This window comes from Neovison vison, chromosome 7, assembly GCF_020171115.1.
Source record: "Neovison vison isolate M4711 chromosome 7, ASM_NN_V1, whole genome shotgun sequence".
NCBI classification, from domain to species: domain Eukaryota; kingdom Metazoa; phylum Chordata; class Mammalia; order Carnivora; family Mustelidae; genus Neogale; species Neogale vison.
Window position 1 is genome coordinate 102,282,072 of NC_058097.1, and position 14,583 is coordinate 102,296,654.

Consider the following 14,583-nt stretch of genomic DNA (forward strand, 5'->3'; position numbering starts at 1 on the left):
TGTAGACGCTCTCAAGCCATGGTTGGTGCTAGGGCAGATTTTATATGAATGACTTCTGTTCATGTCACTGAACTCTCCTCCCCCAGCACATACACACAGATAGTGATAGAAATGCAAAGCTTACCACTTCATTACGTAAGTGGAGTAGTTATTCTAAAAATGACCCTCAAAATACTGCTTTTATCCAACACATTTTATTTTGAACCTATTTTCAGTGCATCACGGAAATTCTAGCATTTGATGCCCACATGAAGGTCAGGGTCTCCTGGTGACATCAAGAGTCTTTGCCACAGTACCGACTAGGTAATCGTTCACTACAAAGTGATTAACCCTCAGCCGACTAGTTATGTGAAAAGCTTTGAGTCTTACGTCTTAGAGTTGGGAGTTCCTCTTGGACATTTACGAAGATGCTTAAATGAAGAATTGAAACTTTTTCCCACATGGAGAATTGAAAATGTTTTCATCCCCCTTGCTCCTTAGGAGGAAGTTTCTCAGCAGCAGAAGACAGTCTCTGCCGTGCCTGGCAGTGTGCGTCCACAGCTTTCCCCTCGCCAGAGCCTGGAGGCGCAGTATCTCCACAGACTCCAGGTAGGACCCTCCCCCTTGTTAACGCTCACGGTGCTTGGCCATAGTCCGCTATTTTGCACAACAGAAACAGGTTTTGCTTGGTTAATTTTTTAAGGTAGCTACTTTTTTCCCCAGTAAGCAGGTAGCTTTGACTCCGTTTCTAGAAACATGTTCAGACTTAGCCTTATGCTTATATGGGTAGCAGAAAAGGATTTGTCCTCTGGCCCCAGGAAGGGAGAAAGCCACCGGTAGGAAAGAGAAACCTGGTTTCTTTGCTTTTAAAGTTACGCTTGTTAATGAATAATAAAATCGAAATCTCAATCCCAACAAAATTTTACTATCCGCTCTTACATTAATGCCTGAAAACCTTTAAAAATGGTACACATCATTCAGTGGATGCTGTGGCCTTTGCTGTCAAGATTTAACTGCACTCTTCTCATTGTGCTTCATCGCCCTGAGCCTTGTAGTTCTAGAGGACTCTGAGAAGTAGAAAAATGGACACTGGTCCAAGCTGGGGCAGCACAGGCCCACTGCCCCGGTGCTGCTGGGCATCGGGAGCGAGTGTCCGCGCCCTCACCCTGCACAGATTCGGGAGGACACAGTTGGCCTTGTCTTCCAGGCAAACAGGACCATCCAGTGACTTCATCCTAGATGACTTCATATTGTCACGCTCATCTTCTTTTTCTGCTCTCCCAGAAGCCCAGCCTTCTGTCAAAAGCGCAGAACACCTGTCCGCTGTACTGTAAAGAGCCACCGCGGAGCCTCGAGCAGCAGCTGCAGGAACACAGGTGAGAGAGGGTCCCTTTCTTTGTTGAGGATTTCACGAAGCCAGATGATCCCCCCCTTTCACCGGCGCTTTTACCTCCACTGGGACACAGGTTTCAAGACCTGATCACTGATGCAGACAGTCCATTGTTCACGGAGATGGGCCTGGCAGGAGATGGCAGGCCTGCGTTTGTTTCCTTTCCCTTCTAGAGTTCTCCTTTGGGGTATGAATAGACCTAGCTTTCCGAATCCACATCCTGCAGCAGCGTAAGTGGGCTCTGCGGCAGGGAGGGCCTCTGTCGTCTCTTGCAGTAATTCATGTCCTCACGCCTCTCTAGGAGAAGCAGCCTGGCCAGTGTACAAGTACCCTGTTCTGTCAACCTACAGCCACCCCCAGAGGCCAGGCGTTCCCCTGCTTTAAAACACTCCAGCTAGGAAATCAGCCTCTCGCTTCACAGGGAGAAAAACTTGGTCTCAGAGAAAATGAATTAGTGTTCACTGTAGCACCAAGGGTTCCACCCGAATTGGGGGACCAAAATGTCAGCTATATGAAACCAGACACAGCTGCTTCCTACCCCCGTTTCTTTTGTTGTTTTTTGTTTTTTCTGCTGCGGAAAAGAAGTGGGAGGACTGATCCTGGATTTATATAAAATTGCCATCACTGAGGAAGATTTGAAATTCTTTCTTTTGCTGTTGCCACTTTAGACTCCAACAGAAGCGACTCTTTCTCCAGAAACAGTCTCAGCTACAGGCCTACTTTAATCAGATGCAGATAGCAGAGAGCCCATACCCGCCGCCCGGTCAGCAGCTGCCCCTGCCCCGCCAGGACACGTCCACGCCGTCCCCGCAGCCCCCGCCTTTCAGCCTGCCCCAGCCCCTGAGCCCCGTGCTGGAGCCCGCTTCCGAGCAAATGCAGTACAGCCCCTTTGTCAGCCAGTTCCAGGAGCTGCAGCTGCCCGCCCTGCCCTCGGCACCCCGGCCCCGGGCTCCTCCACTGGCCGTGCACCTGCAGCCGCCGCCGCCACCGCCACCGCCGCCCCCCCCGCCGCCCCCACCACAGGCCGGAGCCACCCCGGCCCCCTTACAGTTCTCCTATCAGACTTGCGAGCTGCCGGGGGCTGCCTCCCCGGAGCCAGACTACCCCGCCGCTCCCTGCCAGTACCCCATGGAGGGGGCGCCGCAGAGCAGCCTGGCCGCGCAGGACTGTCCCCAGGACTCGGGGCTGCAGGAGGCCCCCTCCAGCTACGACCCTCTGGCCCTCTCAGAGTTCCCTGGACTCTTCGATTGTGAAATGCTGGAGGCTGTGGACCCACAGCACAGTGGCTACGTCCTGGTAAACTAACCTCAGCACGGGAAGTGAGGCGGGTCCAGTGAAGGAAGAATGTGTGTTTCTATTTTATTCCAGCCTTTTCAATTTAAAGCTTATTTTCCTGCCTTCTCCCAAATGGAGAAAAAGTAAGTTGCCCACCTGGAATCAGAGGGCCTGGCCGGGCCATGTGTCTCTTTCTCCTGGCTCTGTCCCACCACAGTCCTCTGGGGCCAGTGCGGAGTGGAGCGGTAGCTGAAGTCGTGCCCGTCCAGCAGGCAGAGCCCACTCTCACGGGAAGCACTGACAGAGGCTTTTAGGAGAAGACATCCAGACCTAGGTTTTCTGTAGAACACCACCAACTCGTTATCGAGGGAAACCTTGGTGGAAGCAGGAAAAACTGTGCCATTAGATAGGGGCAAAACCAAAACAGAACAACATGACATCAGATTTTTCACTGAAGCCTAGCAACACACATTCTGTTACCCAAGTCAAGAATACGTAATGGACTTTGATGCACAGGAAGTAAAGGAAAAGCTGTGCTTTGTCATCGAGTCCTCAGTCTGAAGCCGCTGCTTCCGGATGTCCCCGAGACCAATGCAAAGAAGTGGAACGTGAGCTTCATTTCTGGGGCCACGAAGTCACAGCTGGCACTGACCCCTGGGACGGGCGGTCGTCTCCACTTGGGAGCAGTGACAGTCCTCTTTCGAAGGTTCCCTGGGGGGCAAAGTGGACTCAGGGCTCCAACGCGGTCACCTGAAGAACCACGAGACCCAGCACAGCATTGGAGGGGTGGGCCACAAGGAGCAGCAGCCCTGGGCCAAGGGAAGACGGGCTCTTCCGGCTGAGTCTTTGGTGTAAACTGCTGGTCTGGGACGGTTGATCTCCAGAGGACCTGGTGTCTCTTTTAAAATGTAGTAACTACTCTGACTTTACCTTCTGTGTTGCTAGTAGTTTGTTGAGCTTTGTATGTTTGGACAGTTTCATAGGGCATAGGAATTTCAAGGACAAGAAACATGAACTTTGATCTCCCATGTGAAGTGGTAGTGCTGTGCCTTTTTTCCCCCCAGATCATGCTTTAATTCTTTCTTTTCTGTAGAAACCAACAGTTTTCCATTTATGTCAATGCTAAATCCAAAGTCACTTCAGAGTTTGTTTTCCACCATGTGGAAATCGCATTCTTAATTTCCTTAGAAGTTTTGACTTGTAACAAAACGTTCAAGTATTACAGCAATATTTAAAACCACAAATGTGTTAACCATCTAGCGGATCAGCTGTCAAAACACGTGCTAGGACTAGTGAAAACGTAACCTTAACTCTTACAGTTCTCTCACCAGAGTAAGTAAAAGTAAGTAATGCGCCAGCTAGTTAACTGTAGACCTAGAAGTAATAACCTGTCGCTCGGACAGCAACATCCCAGTGTTACAAACCCAGTGTTATTGACAAAGACTGTCGCTTCTGTCCTGTAGAACGGCTTGTCCTAGCAGCAAATGAATGCGCTAAGCACAAAGCATCACAAAGCACAAAGAAGAGAGACACTACCATGCTGCATCCAGAAACACCTTTAAGTTGCCTTTCCTCATTGTAGTGGGTGTCCAGGCAGGTGAGAAGCGTGCCCTGGCCCAGCCGCTCCCAGCGGGGGTGAGGGGAGCAGTCCTCGGTCCGGCTCTGGTGGGCGCCAGGACGCACCACAGAAGTGCTCTGCTGGGGGAGCATTCAGGCCTTAGCAAGAGGGTGCCCTGCAGGGGTCTTGTGATTTAACGCTCACGAAGATCCAGTAGGAAAGAATTCTGTTCCTTCTGTGGATTGTTTATTCCTCCTCATGCTTAAACATCGTTTAAGCCATCCTTTCATTAAGATCTCTAATCTGTTTTCAGTCTTCGCAAAATAAGGCAGTTATGATATAGGGCTTGATTTAACTAAAGGATAGTTTTCCAAAATCTACTACAGAAGCACTGTCATGTTTATGAAATTAAAATGCCTTCTAGTCTGAACCTGGGGCGGCAGGAATGGTACTCAGAGGCTGACACCGAGGCCTGCCCGCCGCCCCCCGCCCCGACCTCCAAAAGGCCATAAGCCTTGGAGCGGCGGCCGACTGGGGAGGCCGAGCCCAGGGCACAGCGGAGAGGCCGGTGGCGGTCGGAGGGCCTAGAGCTGCCACGGGAAGCTCCCGGCAGGGGCCAGCGTGGGAGACACCATACAGACCAGCAGCACGTCAGACCCGGGGGTGTAAGCTATTTGCTTTGCTCCTTTCAAGCAGAAATCAGGAAATTCCGTAACAATCCATCTTTACTGAAAGGTAAGCTGTTGAGAGGAGACTGGTGACGGCCAGTCAAGTGTGCTCCCGCCCTGTGGGATCACCTCCAGGGCTCTGTCCCCTGACCGGGGACCTCTGGACACTTCCGAGCAGCTTCCACACTAAAACAACACTAAGGCGGCTTCGTGTACTGCTCTTTTTACGAGAGGCTACTTTGAAATAATGACTTTCTTTCCAGTTTGTTTCACGTAAGCAGTGTGTACACTACTGTATAGTAATCATTAGCTTTATTATCTTGTAAACCAGGCTCCTCTGAAGAGACTTTGGTGAGATGAACGGGAGGTAAAAATTTCATTCGGCAAAAAGTGCAATATGTGTGGTACTTTATTTTTTATGTTCTTTTTTTAATCCAGGGGTATTAGTCTCTGCTTTGGGAAAAATGCACTAGTTCTGCAATTTCCAGTTGGGCAAGTGTGTCTCTAGTATTTACATGAAACTGATGTGCTGGTCCCTGTAAGGCAAGTAGAGCGTGTTACCACGACAGAAGTGCACGTGGGCACTTGCCAAGTCCCTGGGGAGCTACGCTGACCCTGGGGCAGAAGGCTTTCGACAGCCACCCCTTTCCACTATCCAGACAGAGACACATATCTGGGGCCCCTGGGGGGAGGACAAGGACATGGCGCTGAAGGAAAGTTCTGGTAAGGACAAAACCCTTCCCTTCCACGTCAAACTTTGCTCCCAGGAAGGAGAAAGTCGACTCCCTCTCTTCCTCAGCAATAAAGACCTGCCAGGCATGCGTTTCCTGAGGCCCTCTGGTGCGGGGCATCTGCCCCCAACCCCTTCTTCCGTCCACTGTCATTAGCGCCTGAGACGGGGAGCGCTTGGAATTGGCAGGGTGGGGGATATTCTGCTAGGAAGTGCCGGGGGGGGGGGGTCCGGCAGCTCAGGAGTGCAGCCCGTGCGGGTTCCCTGAGGGAACTGGCGGCTCTGGGTGACCTTCGGAAGGCTGTCAATGGTCAGACCTAAGCACCCTTTTGGTTTAAAGGAAATTCATCCTTCAGATCTCTTTTCCACATTCCTCCTCGAGCCCTGAGACAGAGGGTGCTCTGACCGCTCTGGTCCCAGGGGGCAGGTATGGTCTCCCCGCGCGGGGAGCTTACCTTGGCCACGTCTGTACCCCTGAACCGGGCTGCCTCTACTGTCTCCTCGGAAACCACCCGAGCCGCTCGCTCTCTGTGTGCCTAGACATCAAAGGGACAAACTGGAGAACAGGTAGTAAGTTGGAGTCACTGCATAGGCAGGGGTCTTTGATCGCTGTGCTGCTTCTGGAAATGTTAACAGAACTTTTCAGAGTGGTGTGTGGAAGACAAGAGCAGCACTGTCTGCCTCTGTGTCAAAACTGGACAAAGTCTTTAAATGTAGGTGTCCCCTCTGACAAGTTCAGTTGTAGGGTCCCGCCTGCCTGGGGGGTCCCAGGGGGAGTCACTAACCACAGAGCCCCCCTCTGGGCCAGCTGCGGCAGCACAGGGCACCTCCTCCTGCAGACTGGGGGGCGGGGGGTGCGGCCGACCGCTCCCGGCCCCCGCCAGCCTGCCGGTCTGCAAGGAGCAATGGCTCGTATTTGTACGTCCACCACCGAACATTTCACACGGAATCTAAGCCGAACGACGATTCTGTGAAATGAGCCGACGCCTCCAGTCCTCACTTCTTACAGTGGAGGCCACCAGAGCTCGTGGGAGGCTAGGGGAGCGGGCGGAGCTGGGGCCGGCTTGGGGGCTCCTGACTTCTCCCGGGCTGCTTTCCCCTCCACGGTAGCATCGGACTCCACGAGCCAACAGCTATCTAAAAGCCCCCGTCTCAGTTAAGCACTGGGCAGATGCGACTGTCCCCGCAACCATATTCTCCCCTTGGCAGCTGCCTGGCTTTGGGGCAGGTGCCCCCCAGGTGGCCACACAAGAACAGGCTCAAGAGGCATGGAGCCCACGGCCCGCCCTGCCTGCGGGTCCGGCTGACCACAGCGGCGGCTCACATCAGAGAGGGCTGACTTCTCCCGGTCATACAACACAGCGATTTCCTAGAGGAGCCGGTGCGGGAAGGGCACACCCTTCCTGACGGCAGAGGGGCCAAACGACAGGGCTTTGGCTCAGCACTGCAGGCTGGCAGACCGAGCCATGAAGGGAGGCCCTCGAAGAAGAATCAGGGAAGGAGCCTGGTCTGTAGGAGTGGCAGAACATTTCTCTCCAGACAAGGTCCATCAAATACGAGTGAAATTAGATACTTTCAGAGAGAAAACAATGAACATACTTTGAATACTCTGTCTTCTCAGAGGCAAAGTGGGTGGGTAGAGGGGCACAGGAGAAATAGAAGCACAAAAGAACATCATGGAGAAACAGGACCCCAGACTGGAATTCTGTTCCGCGAGCAAGTGGAGCGAACTCAGACCCGCCGTTGGCTGTGTGGGGCCTATCTGGCTCGAGATCTGCTCAGTCAAGGAAATCCAAGTGGCCATGCCTTCCCACTACTGATGGTGAAAGATCCCCGCCTCCACCAAAATCTCTGGAGGGAAAAGCAGAAGTTTTGCTTCTCTTGGGGACTGTAATTTAAGAAATAAAAGTGATCGAGATATTTGCACTTTGTAGAGAGGGCAAGATTATTTGCTTATTTCTGAAAGGAGGAGGGTGGTCTTTGCTGGATGTTTGGTTTGTGAAAGTTACTTTTGACAAAAATCTGATTGTAGTTATTTTTTTCCGTGTTTTTTTTTTAATTACTAAGAATGGTGAGTTCAATAGCTTTTGGTATTTTGAGTGCAAATCATAATAGCTCCAATGTTAAAAAAAAGAAAAAAAATTAAAATGGACCCTGTCCCTCAATGTTAGAAAATTACCTAAAATGCAGTTTAATAAATGATCTTTGTTACCAAGTGGTAATTTACATGGGGTAATGTTCTGCAAGGAAAATGTACTGTTTTTATGTTTTCAACCTAAAATTCAATTAAAATAAAAACAACTTGTTTTCTAAGAGCCTGGGTGATATGAATGTCAGATAGAGGAGACAGGGCCTTTACCTCATCCGGCTGTGAGTGGAATTTTTAAAGTATGGAAGGTGGCTATGTTCCCTGAGCTCTGGTGCTCATTTCAGGCTACAAAAAGCCAGTGGATAATGTGTTCTCATTGACGTCAGCAGAGTAAATAATACCTTGCTCTGAGATCGCCCGAGTACATGTTAGCCCTGCACGACGCAGACGGAGGCCCAGCCAGCCACAGCTTGCACACGCACAAGGCGCTGCCTGCTGCCCCTGGATTCCTGAATCCCTTGTCTGCCCGGTAAAGGCCTCTGTTTCGGGAAGAGGGGAGGCAGGCGCCTTGGGCTCCCCAGGTCCAAGCCAGCTGCAAAGCAAGGGGTGGAACTGGGGCCAGCAAGACACTGCTTCTTACTCATAACAGCACATCCCGAGGGCCCGTGGAAAGCTCAGTCCTCCCCCAGCACGTACACCCTGCAGCCCCCTCCCAGGGCTGGGCACCTGCTCAGTGCCCTCAGATGCTGGAGAATCCATGAGGCATTCGAGGCCACTCGCAGACGTTCAGACTTACCCTAGCGCGAGACCCTGAGTGAAAGGGCAATATTAAATCCTACTTTCTGGCAGCAAGTTCAACTGAGATCTGGTTTCAATCAAACCATTCCGATTGAGCCCACGCTACAGAACTGAGACCACTCCTAGACGGGATCATCTGCTGGTGCAGGGGTGCAGGGGGCAGTCAAGGGCAGGAGGAGAGCAGAGCCCTCTGCACTGATTTGCACTGCCCAGCACCACACACAGGCGGTCCATCCTGCCCACAAAAGACTGGTACCTTCTTGGGTGACCAAGAACTTAACTGAGTTTTTCAATTGCCTCTCAAGGAAAACGCTCAATTTCAGTAATGATGTTTTACAAACTTTTCCCTTTCCCACCAAATTTCTCCATCATTTTTGTGTTGCCAAAAACCACCCCAGGATACAGGCTAAAATACCAGACCTGCCAGCAGAGCCTGGCCAAAGCTAGCCAGTCGGACCCCTGACCTACATTCCCCAGCACATCCCTCCCTTCTGTGGCCTTTGTGAGCCAGACTTGGCCCAGGGGGCCAGGGAGAGCTCAGCCCCAGACCCCATGCATCCACCGGGCCAAGCAGGGCCCAGGACTTGCCCACACAGCCAGAGGGACACACTGTCCACAGCCAAGTCAACAGCCTGCCTCCGTTGCTGCTGGTGTAGGTCCTATCCAGACACAGTATGCCCTGCACCCCAAGTCTCTGTTCCTGGCCACCTGCTCCTTCTCGAAGGGAGAATCCACTCACCCTCCCCATCAGGGAGGCTTTGCGAGTTTGACTCAGTTTCTCCTTGCTCCCCAAAGATGAGAAAGGAATATGGGGCCCAAGATGCGGAGAGTGGGCCAGACTGAGAATGGTGACCCACAGAAGTCAGTCCGTTACCATGCCACGGTCACCCACATAACTGGGAAAGGGGCACAGCTGAATGGAGACGAGCCCCTGAGGCCTCTCCCAGAAGCATGCCACGCACAAGACCCTGAGCTCATGGCCTCCAGTGATTCTGCAGTGGGAGACCCAAGAACTGCCCTCTAGTCACCAGAGAAACCCGAATGTGGAGCAGGACACCCAAGCCAGCAGAGGGCCAAAGGGCAAGCAGGCAGCTGGAGGAGGCTCCAGCAACACAAGGGCCTGGCCAGGAGGACGGGGCCCAGCTTGCCCAGCCTGCCCTCTGGAGCAGCCAACCAGCCCGAAAGGCCCTCCAGGCAGAGTGGGGCCTGCCCATTCCCCGCCAGGGACAGCGTGGGGGGCAGCAAAGCACCTCTGACCGTCCTGGCCCTGGCCCCACTGCCAGCCCTGCCACTAACCCGAGCACATCCCGGCAAAGGCTCATGGTCCCCAGCACTAACTTGGGAACACACCCCGGCAGACTTCACTTCCAGGCTCACTGTGAGGTGCAAGGGCAGCCTGGTCTAGCCCTGCCCTCCAAGCAGAAAGCCCCAAGGAGAGTCCCGCCCAGTTCCCTTCGACAGCCCGTCACACCATCTCAGCTCTGCCTGCCTTGCTTTCACTTAACGCCCAACCACCTCATCACAGCTCAGACCGTGGCTGTGGGACACCCAGGAAGTCCCTGCACAGGGTCATGACTGGCCGCCCGATCCTGAGCACCTGCTCCAGGTCAAGAATCCAGAAATTTGCCCTGGATTCCTTCATCCTCGGTCATGAGTTCTGGGCGGCACCAGCCACCGGTACGGCCGACGGACGAGCATCCATGAGAAGCCACATCCCACCCAGAAGGGGGCTTCTGTCCCCAACCTCCAATTTCAGGTCAAGCTTCTGCACAAAGGGTTGGAAGGCCTGGGAATCTTTCTCGGTTCCCAAAGCCTCACAATGGAGATGGTGCCAAGAGGAGGCCGGAGCCTGACGGCACGGCTCCAACTGGCCTCCCTGGGCTCCAGTCCCTGCTGGCCGTCCTCAGACAGCACTTGGGGCTCCTGCAGCCTTTCCGGGCCTCTTCCCTCCAGGTAGCCAGAGCCAAGCTCCTTAAATAGCCCCTGAGGCCCCCAACTTACTCTCAGTGGCAGGGAAGGGGTTGGGGGGGCAAGGACGAGATAAGGTTCCTCACCCAGGACGCTGGCCCCCCAGAGCTGAGACTCCGGAGCTGTGTGCCCGGGAGGGACTGGTGGGAACCCCCCGTCAGCACCAAGTGCTGTCTGGGAGCCCAGAGGACAGATGCCTGAAGCAGAGGCCGGAGAGCCTAAGGGGCCTGAGTGACCCAGAGTTCAGGGAAAATAAGGAAAACTGAAAAAAAAAACAGAAAAAGAAACCAGGTTGGAAGCAGCAATGAGCACAGGAGAGGAGACCCTGCGCGGGCCAGTGTCCATGCAGGAGGGACGGCCGGACGGGGGGCGAGGAGCAGGGAGGATTCAGGACGGCGGCGGCGCCTGTGACCATTATTTACGGAGGCTTCACTTGATTTTAGTCCCCAAACCTGGGCTCGCGTGGAGACTGAATGTCCCTCACAGCTGCTCCTTCCTGCAATAACAAGACTGACATCACTGTTGTCAGGGAAATGGTGTTTTGATTAAAATCATGTGACAGCTACTTTGTGATTCAATAAACAAATCCTCTGTTAACCCTCACTTGACAGAGGCCTGTCGGCAGCTCGTCATCAGAGGGAAACTGCAGACCGTCCAGGAGGGCGGCCTTGCCACCGGGTGCGGGTGGCTGAGGTGACCAGGGGTCGGCAGGGAGCAAGGGGGCAGCCACACTGCTGCCTGGCAGGTCTCTGGAGCGGGGCGGAGGGGGGCGGGGGAGGTGAGAACACAGACTGCTCGGCAGGCTCCTGGGGCCCAGGCAGGTGCCCTTCAACAGAAGAACAAGCCCTCACCTCAGGGCTGTTCTCTCCTGGACCGAGTGGCAGCCCAAGCCCCAGGATGTCCAGTGGCTCCCGTGGGGCCCCAAGACTGATTGGGGGGGTGTCGGGGGGGGCAGGACAGTTCCAGCCTGTTGTCAGCCCTTCAGGCAGACGGGCAAGTTCGAACCACCGACAGCAAGTGAGGGGTTAAGAATGATTTCTGGTTTGCACTGGATGACTTCCTGGATCACTCACTTGGCTGCCGCCCCTGACACGCAGGGCTCTGCCTGGCAACACTCAATTCCCTTCCATCTCACCCTTGGGGCATTTTCCTTCCGTGACACAAAGGCAGGGAAGGCTCCCGAGTCACAGGGCAAGGGATTGCTCTGGGTTAAAGGATCTGCAGCCTCAGAGGCCTAGCACTACGGGAGACCGCCAAGCAGACAGAAGAGGACTGTGGGGAGGGGGGTTCACAACCACCTGGGTACCAGCACCTCCCACCAGGGTAGAGAACACTGAGGGAGATGCCACCGAGTGACAGGTGTCTGCACTCGGTTAGCAAGCCCAGGGCTTGAGGACTGGCCATTAGGACGTCTGCACTCCTTACAGCCATCCCGGAGCTGCCTGCAGAGCCGAGCAAGTCTGCCATGGACAGGTCGCCTCAGCTGTCCCACGCTCGGGCCAGAGGCGGATGGCGCACTTAGCGACTTGGCTAGTTGACCCTGAATTTGTAGGAAAACACCTCACACCTTTCCTCCCAAGCAAGGCTGTGGTTAGGCCTAAAAATACATAACTCTTAATTCCTGCTCCTTCGGTGGAGGTGTCTTCCCCCAAGGCCACGCTGTGAAACACAAAGGGCTGACAGCTCAGCCTGTCACCCAGCCCTCCCCACGGCGCAGCGCCTGCTGGGACAGACGGTGACAGCCCAGACCTGACAGGCTGGCGGCTCAGGCCTGGGGCTGAGACACTGCAGTCCCGCCAGAAAGGAGGACATTCTCAAATGAAAGACCACAGTTTAGGGCCTGGGCAACAGGAAAAAGTTCTCAAGGCCCCAGTTCACATGAAATGAAGGGAAAGGCATGGAGCTTTAGCAGGCAAGCTTTTCAATGTTCGAAGCTTCACCAAGCAGACCTACTCGAGTAGATAGAAGAATGCCAGTGTCTGCCAAGTCAACGAAATGCAGCCGGACATCCCCACACGACAGCTGAAGGCCTCGGCGCTGCTTTTCTGAATGGAGCGGATGCAACACGGGTCTGAACTGCGCAGAGCCATCATAAAGCAGCCTTTTCCTGTAGATATAGTACTGTACCTCTTATGACTTTCTTAATACGTGTTCTTCTCTCTAGCTGACTCTACTGTAGGAACACAGCACAGGATACACACACCAGATAAAATACGTTCGCCTGCTCATGTCGGTAAGGCCTCTGATCAACAAGCCACCAGTAGTTCAGTTTGGGGGAGTCAGAAGTTCTATGTGGATGTTCAACTGTGTCAGGGCAGGAGGGCGGCCAATGCCCCTCACCCCTGTGGTGTTCAGGAGTCAACTGTAAGCCATCGACCCACCCTCTAACGGCCCTAGGGCTGGGGTCAGCACCAGCCTCGATTAAAGAACGAGTACTTTCAAGTTCAAAACTTTCTGCACACCTTCTCCAGAACAGCATCAAATGGGGCTTCAGACCCTTACACGGTCAAAGTGACAGAAATGGTTTGGCCTGGAGTGGACAGATGTAACCAAGTGAAAACGGTCTGTGGTCTCTGAGATACATGGAAACAACCTGTTTCCATGTAAGTGACTCCTCACCAACCGCCCCCCATGTGGGAGCCTTGCCGTCTCTGACAGAGTTAGAGGAACTGCTTCCCGGCCTCACCTGCCAGAGCACTAGGCCACAGTGACACTCTCCACACGCGCCTCAGCCCAAGAGAGGACCCAGGTGTCAGTGGCACTTACCTTCCCGGTGTCCTCTCCAGGCCCTCTGGGTCTCAGGAAGTGGTTCTTGTCAGCCCCAGGAGCGCTGGGCTCCTCATTGTCCTTCACAGGAAAATCTAGCTTCGTCAGCCTTTGGGCCACCACTAGAGATACAGACAGCAGTACGCTAATGTCCGCTGACCAGCCCACCTGCGCTTCCCAGCCGGGACACCCCCAGTTGCTCCAGCACTGCAGTGGGGGAGCACAGGAACCTATAAGCATGTGGGTCCCTGGGCAAAGAAAGCTGGCTCACCCCAGAACCTTCCTGAAGGTGCCTTTCCTTCAAGCACCATGGAAAGTGCCACCGCACTGGGCCTTAGAGTGCCAGCTGGGTACTCCCCCACATCTTGGTCACTGCCTGCCCCAACCAGGAAGAAAGGTCTGGCTCCTTCCAGAACTGGTAACAGTAGTTTCAGAGAACTCTAGAGAAAGAAACAACTTGGCTTTTCTACCCAATGAGGAATTAAACTCCATCCTCCAGATTTCCATTTGAACCGACCATCAGGACATTTCCTGGAACCAGCAGGTTCACGGAGGCACACGGGTAAGTGTGAAACCACGGCACGCGCAAGGACTGGAGACACTGAGTGGCCAGGAAAGAAGGGTGAGGATGCAGGTGGAGGCAGGGAGGCACACCAGGGACCAGCACAGAGCCGAAGACTACCACTTCGTCACTGAAGTGAGGACACAGCTCCCTCCCCGTCCAGGTGTCTAAGTCGAGGAGATAAGGGAGGCTCGGAGAGCAGAGCACCTGGAAGAAAATCCTGTGTCAGGGGAATCTAAGTAAAAGGCAAGAAGGCAGGACAAGCACCCGGTGAGTTCGGCTGCCCCACCCTTGACCCCTGTGGGGACACAATCCAGGTGATTTCTGCAGGAAAGCACCAGATTTTCCACTCTGTGGAAACACAGGGACTGACACACACAACCGCACCGAGACAGCACTGCCGTACCTTCAGCCCTGGCTAGGGAATGACCCGTCGGTTTCCCCTGAAGGCCTAGACAGGGTCTCAGATGCTTGGGTAAGACGGCTCAGGGGTCCAGCACCCACGCTGAGTCAAGAAAGGCTGTCCCGCAAAGACCCCTGGAGTATTTCCGTGAGCTGAGGGCTATTACTTCAACAAGCCCTCATTAAAAACCACATGTGAGTTAACCTTTTGTTCTTAGGAAACAGGACACATCTTCAGGTTCCTATCTTCTTGGCAACAGAGAGAAAAAAGATCTGGTCTCTTAAACCTGGGACAGGTCAACTACACACAAAAGGCAGAACACTGAGGTGAATTCCATGGTTGAGGAGACATCTTTATTGGGCTCAGCTTGCTACATATGTCTCTGCTTCACTTTCCT

General features: G+C 53.9%; 2 protein-coding genes across 4 annotated transcripts in view; one reads left to right on the top strand and one right to left on the bottom strand.

Annotated features, from left to right (window-relative positions):
* Positions 1-5,260, top strand: part of SIK2 (salt inducible kinase 2) — a 132,706-nt gene extending 127,446 nt beyond the window's left edge. The window contains exons 13-15 of one of the 2 annotated variants that reach the window (XM_044257790.1): positions 481-588; positions 1,264-1,355; positions 2,038-5,260. In XM_044257790.1, coding sequence (XP_044113725.1) covers positions 481-588; positions 1,264-1,355; positions 2,038-2,674 — 837 coding nt within the window. In that variant the 3' untranslated portion in view covers positions 2,675-5,260. Of the gene's footprint in view, positions 1-480; positions 589-1,263; positions 1,356-1,951 lie in introns of both variants that reach the window. The other variant, XM_044257791.1, reaches the window with a different exon arrangement.
* PPP2R1B (protein phosphatase 2 scaffold subunit Abeta) overlaps positions 4,957-14,583 on the bottom strand; it is a 34,235-nt gene continuing 24,608 nt past the window's right edge. Inside the window, exons 15-17 of one of the 2 annotated variants that reach the window (XM_044257793.1) lie at positions 13,222-13,343; positions 6,056-6,136; positions 4,957-5,406 (exon numbers count right to left, since the gene is read on the bottom strand). In XM_044257793.1, the coding sequence (XP_044113728.1) occupies positions 5,314-5,406; positions 6,056-6,136; positions 13,222-13,343 (296 nt within the window). In that variant the 3' untranslated portion in view covers positions 4,957-5,313. Of the gene's footprint in view, positions 5,407-5,975; positions 6,157-13,221; positions 13,344-14,583 lie in introns of those variants that run through there. The other variant, XM_044257794.1, reaches the window with a different exon arrangement.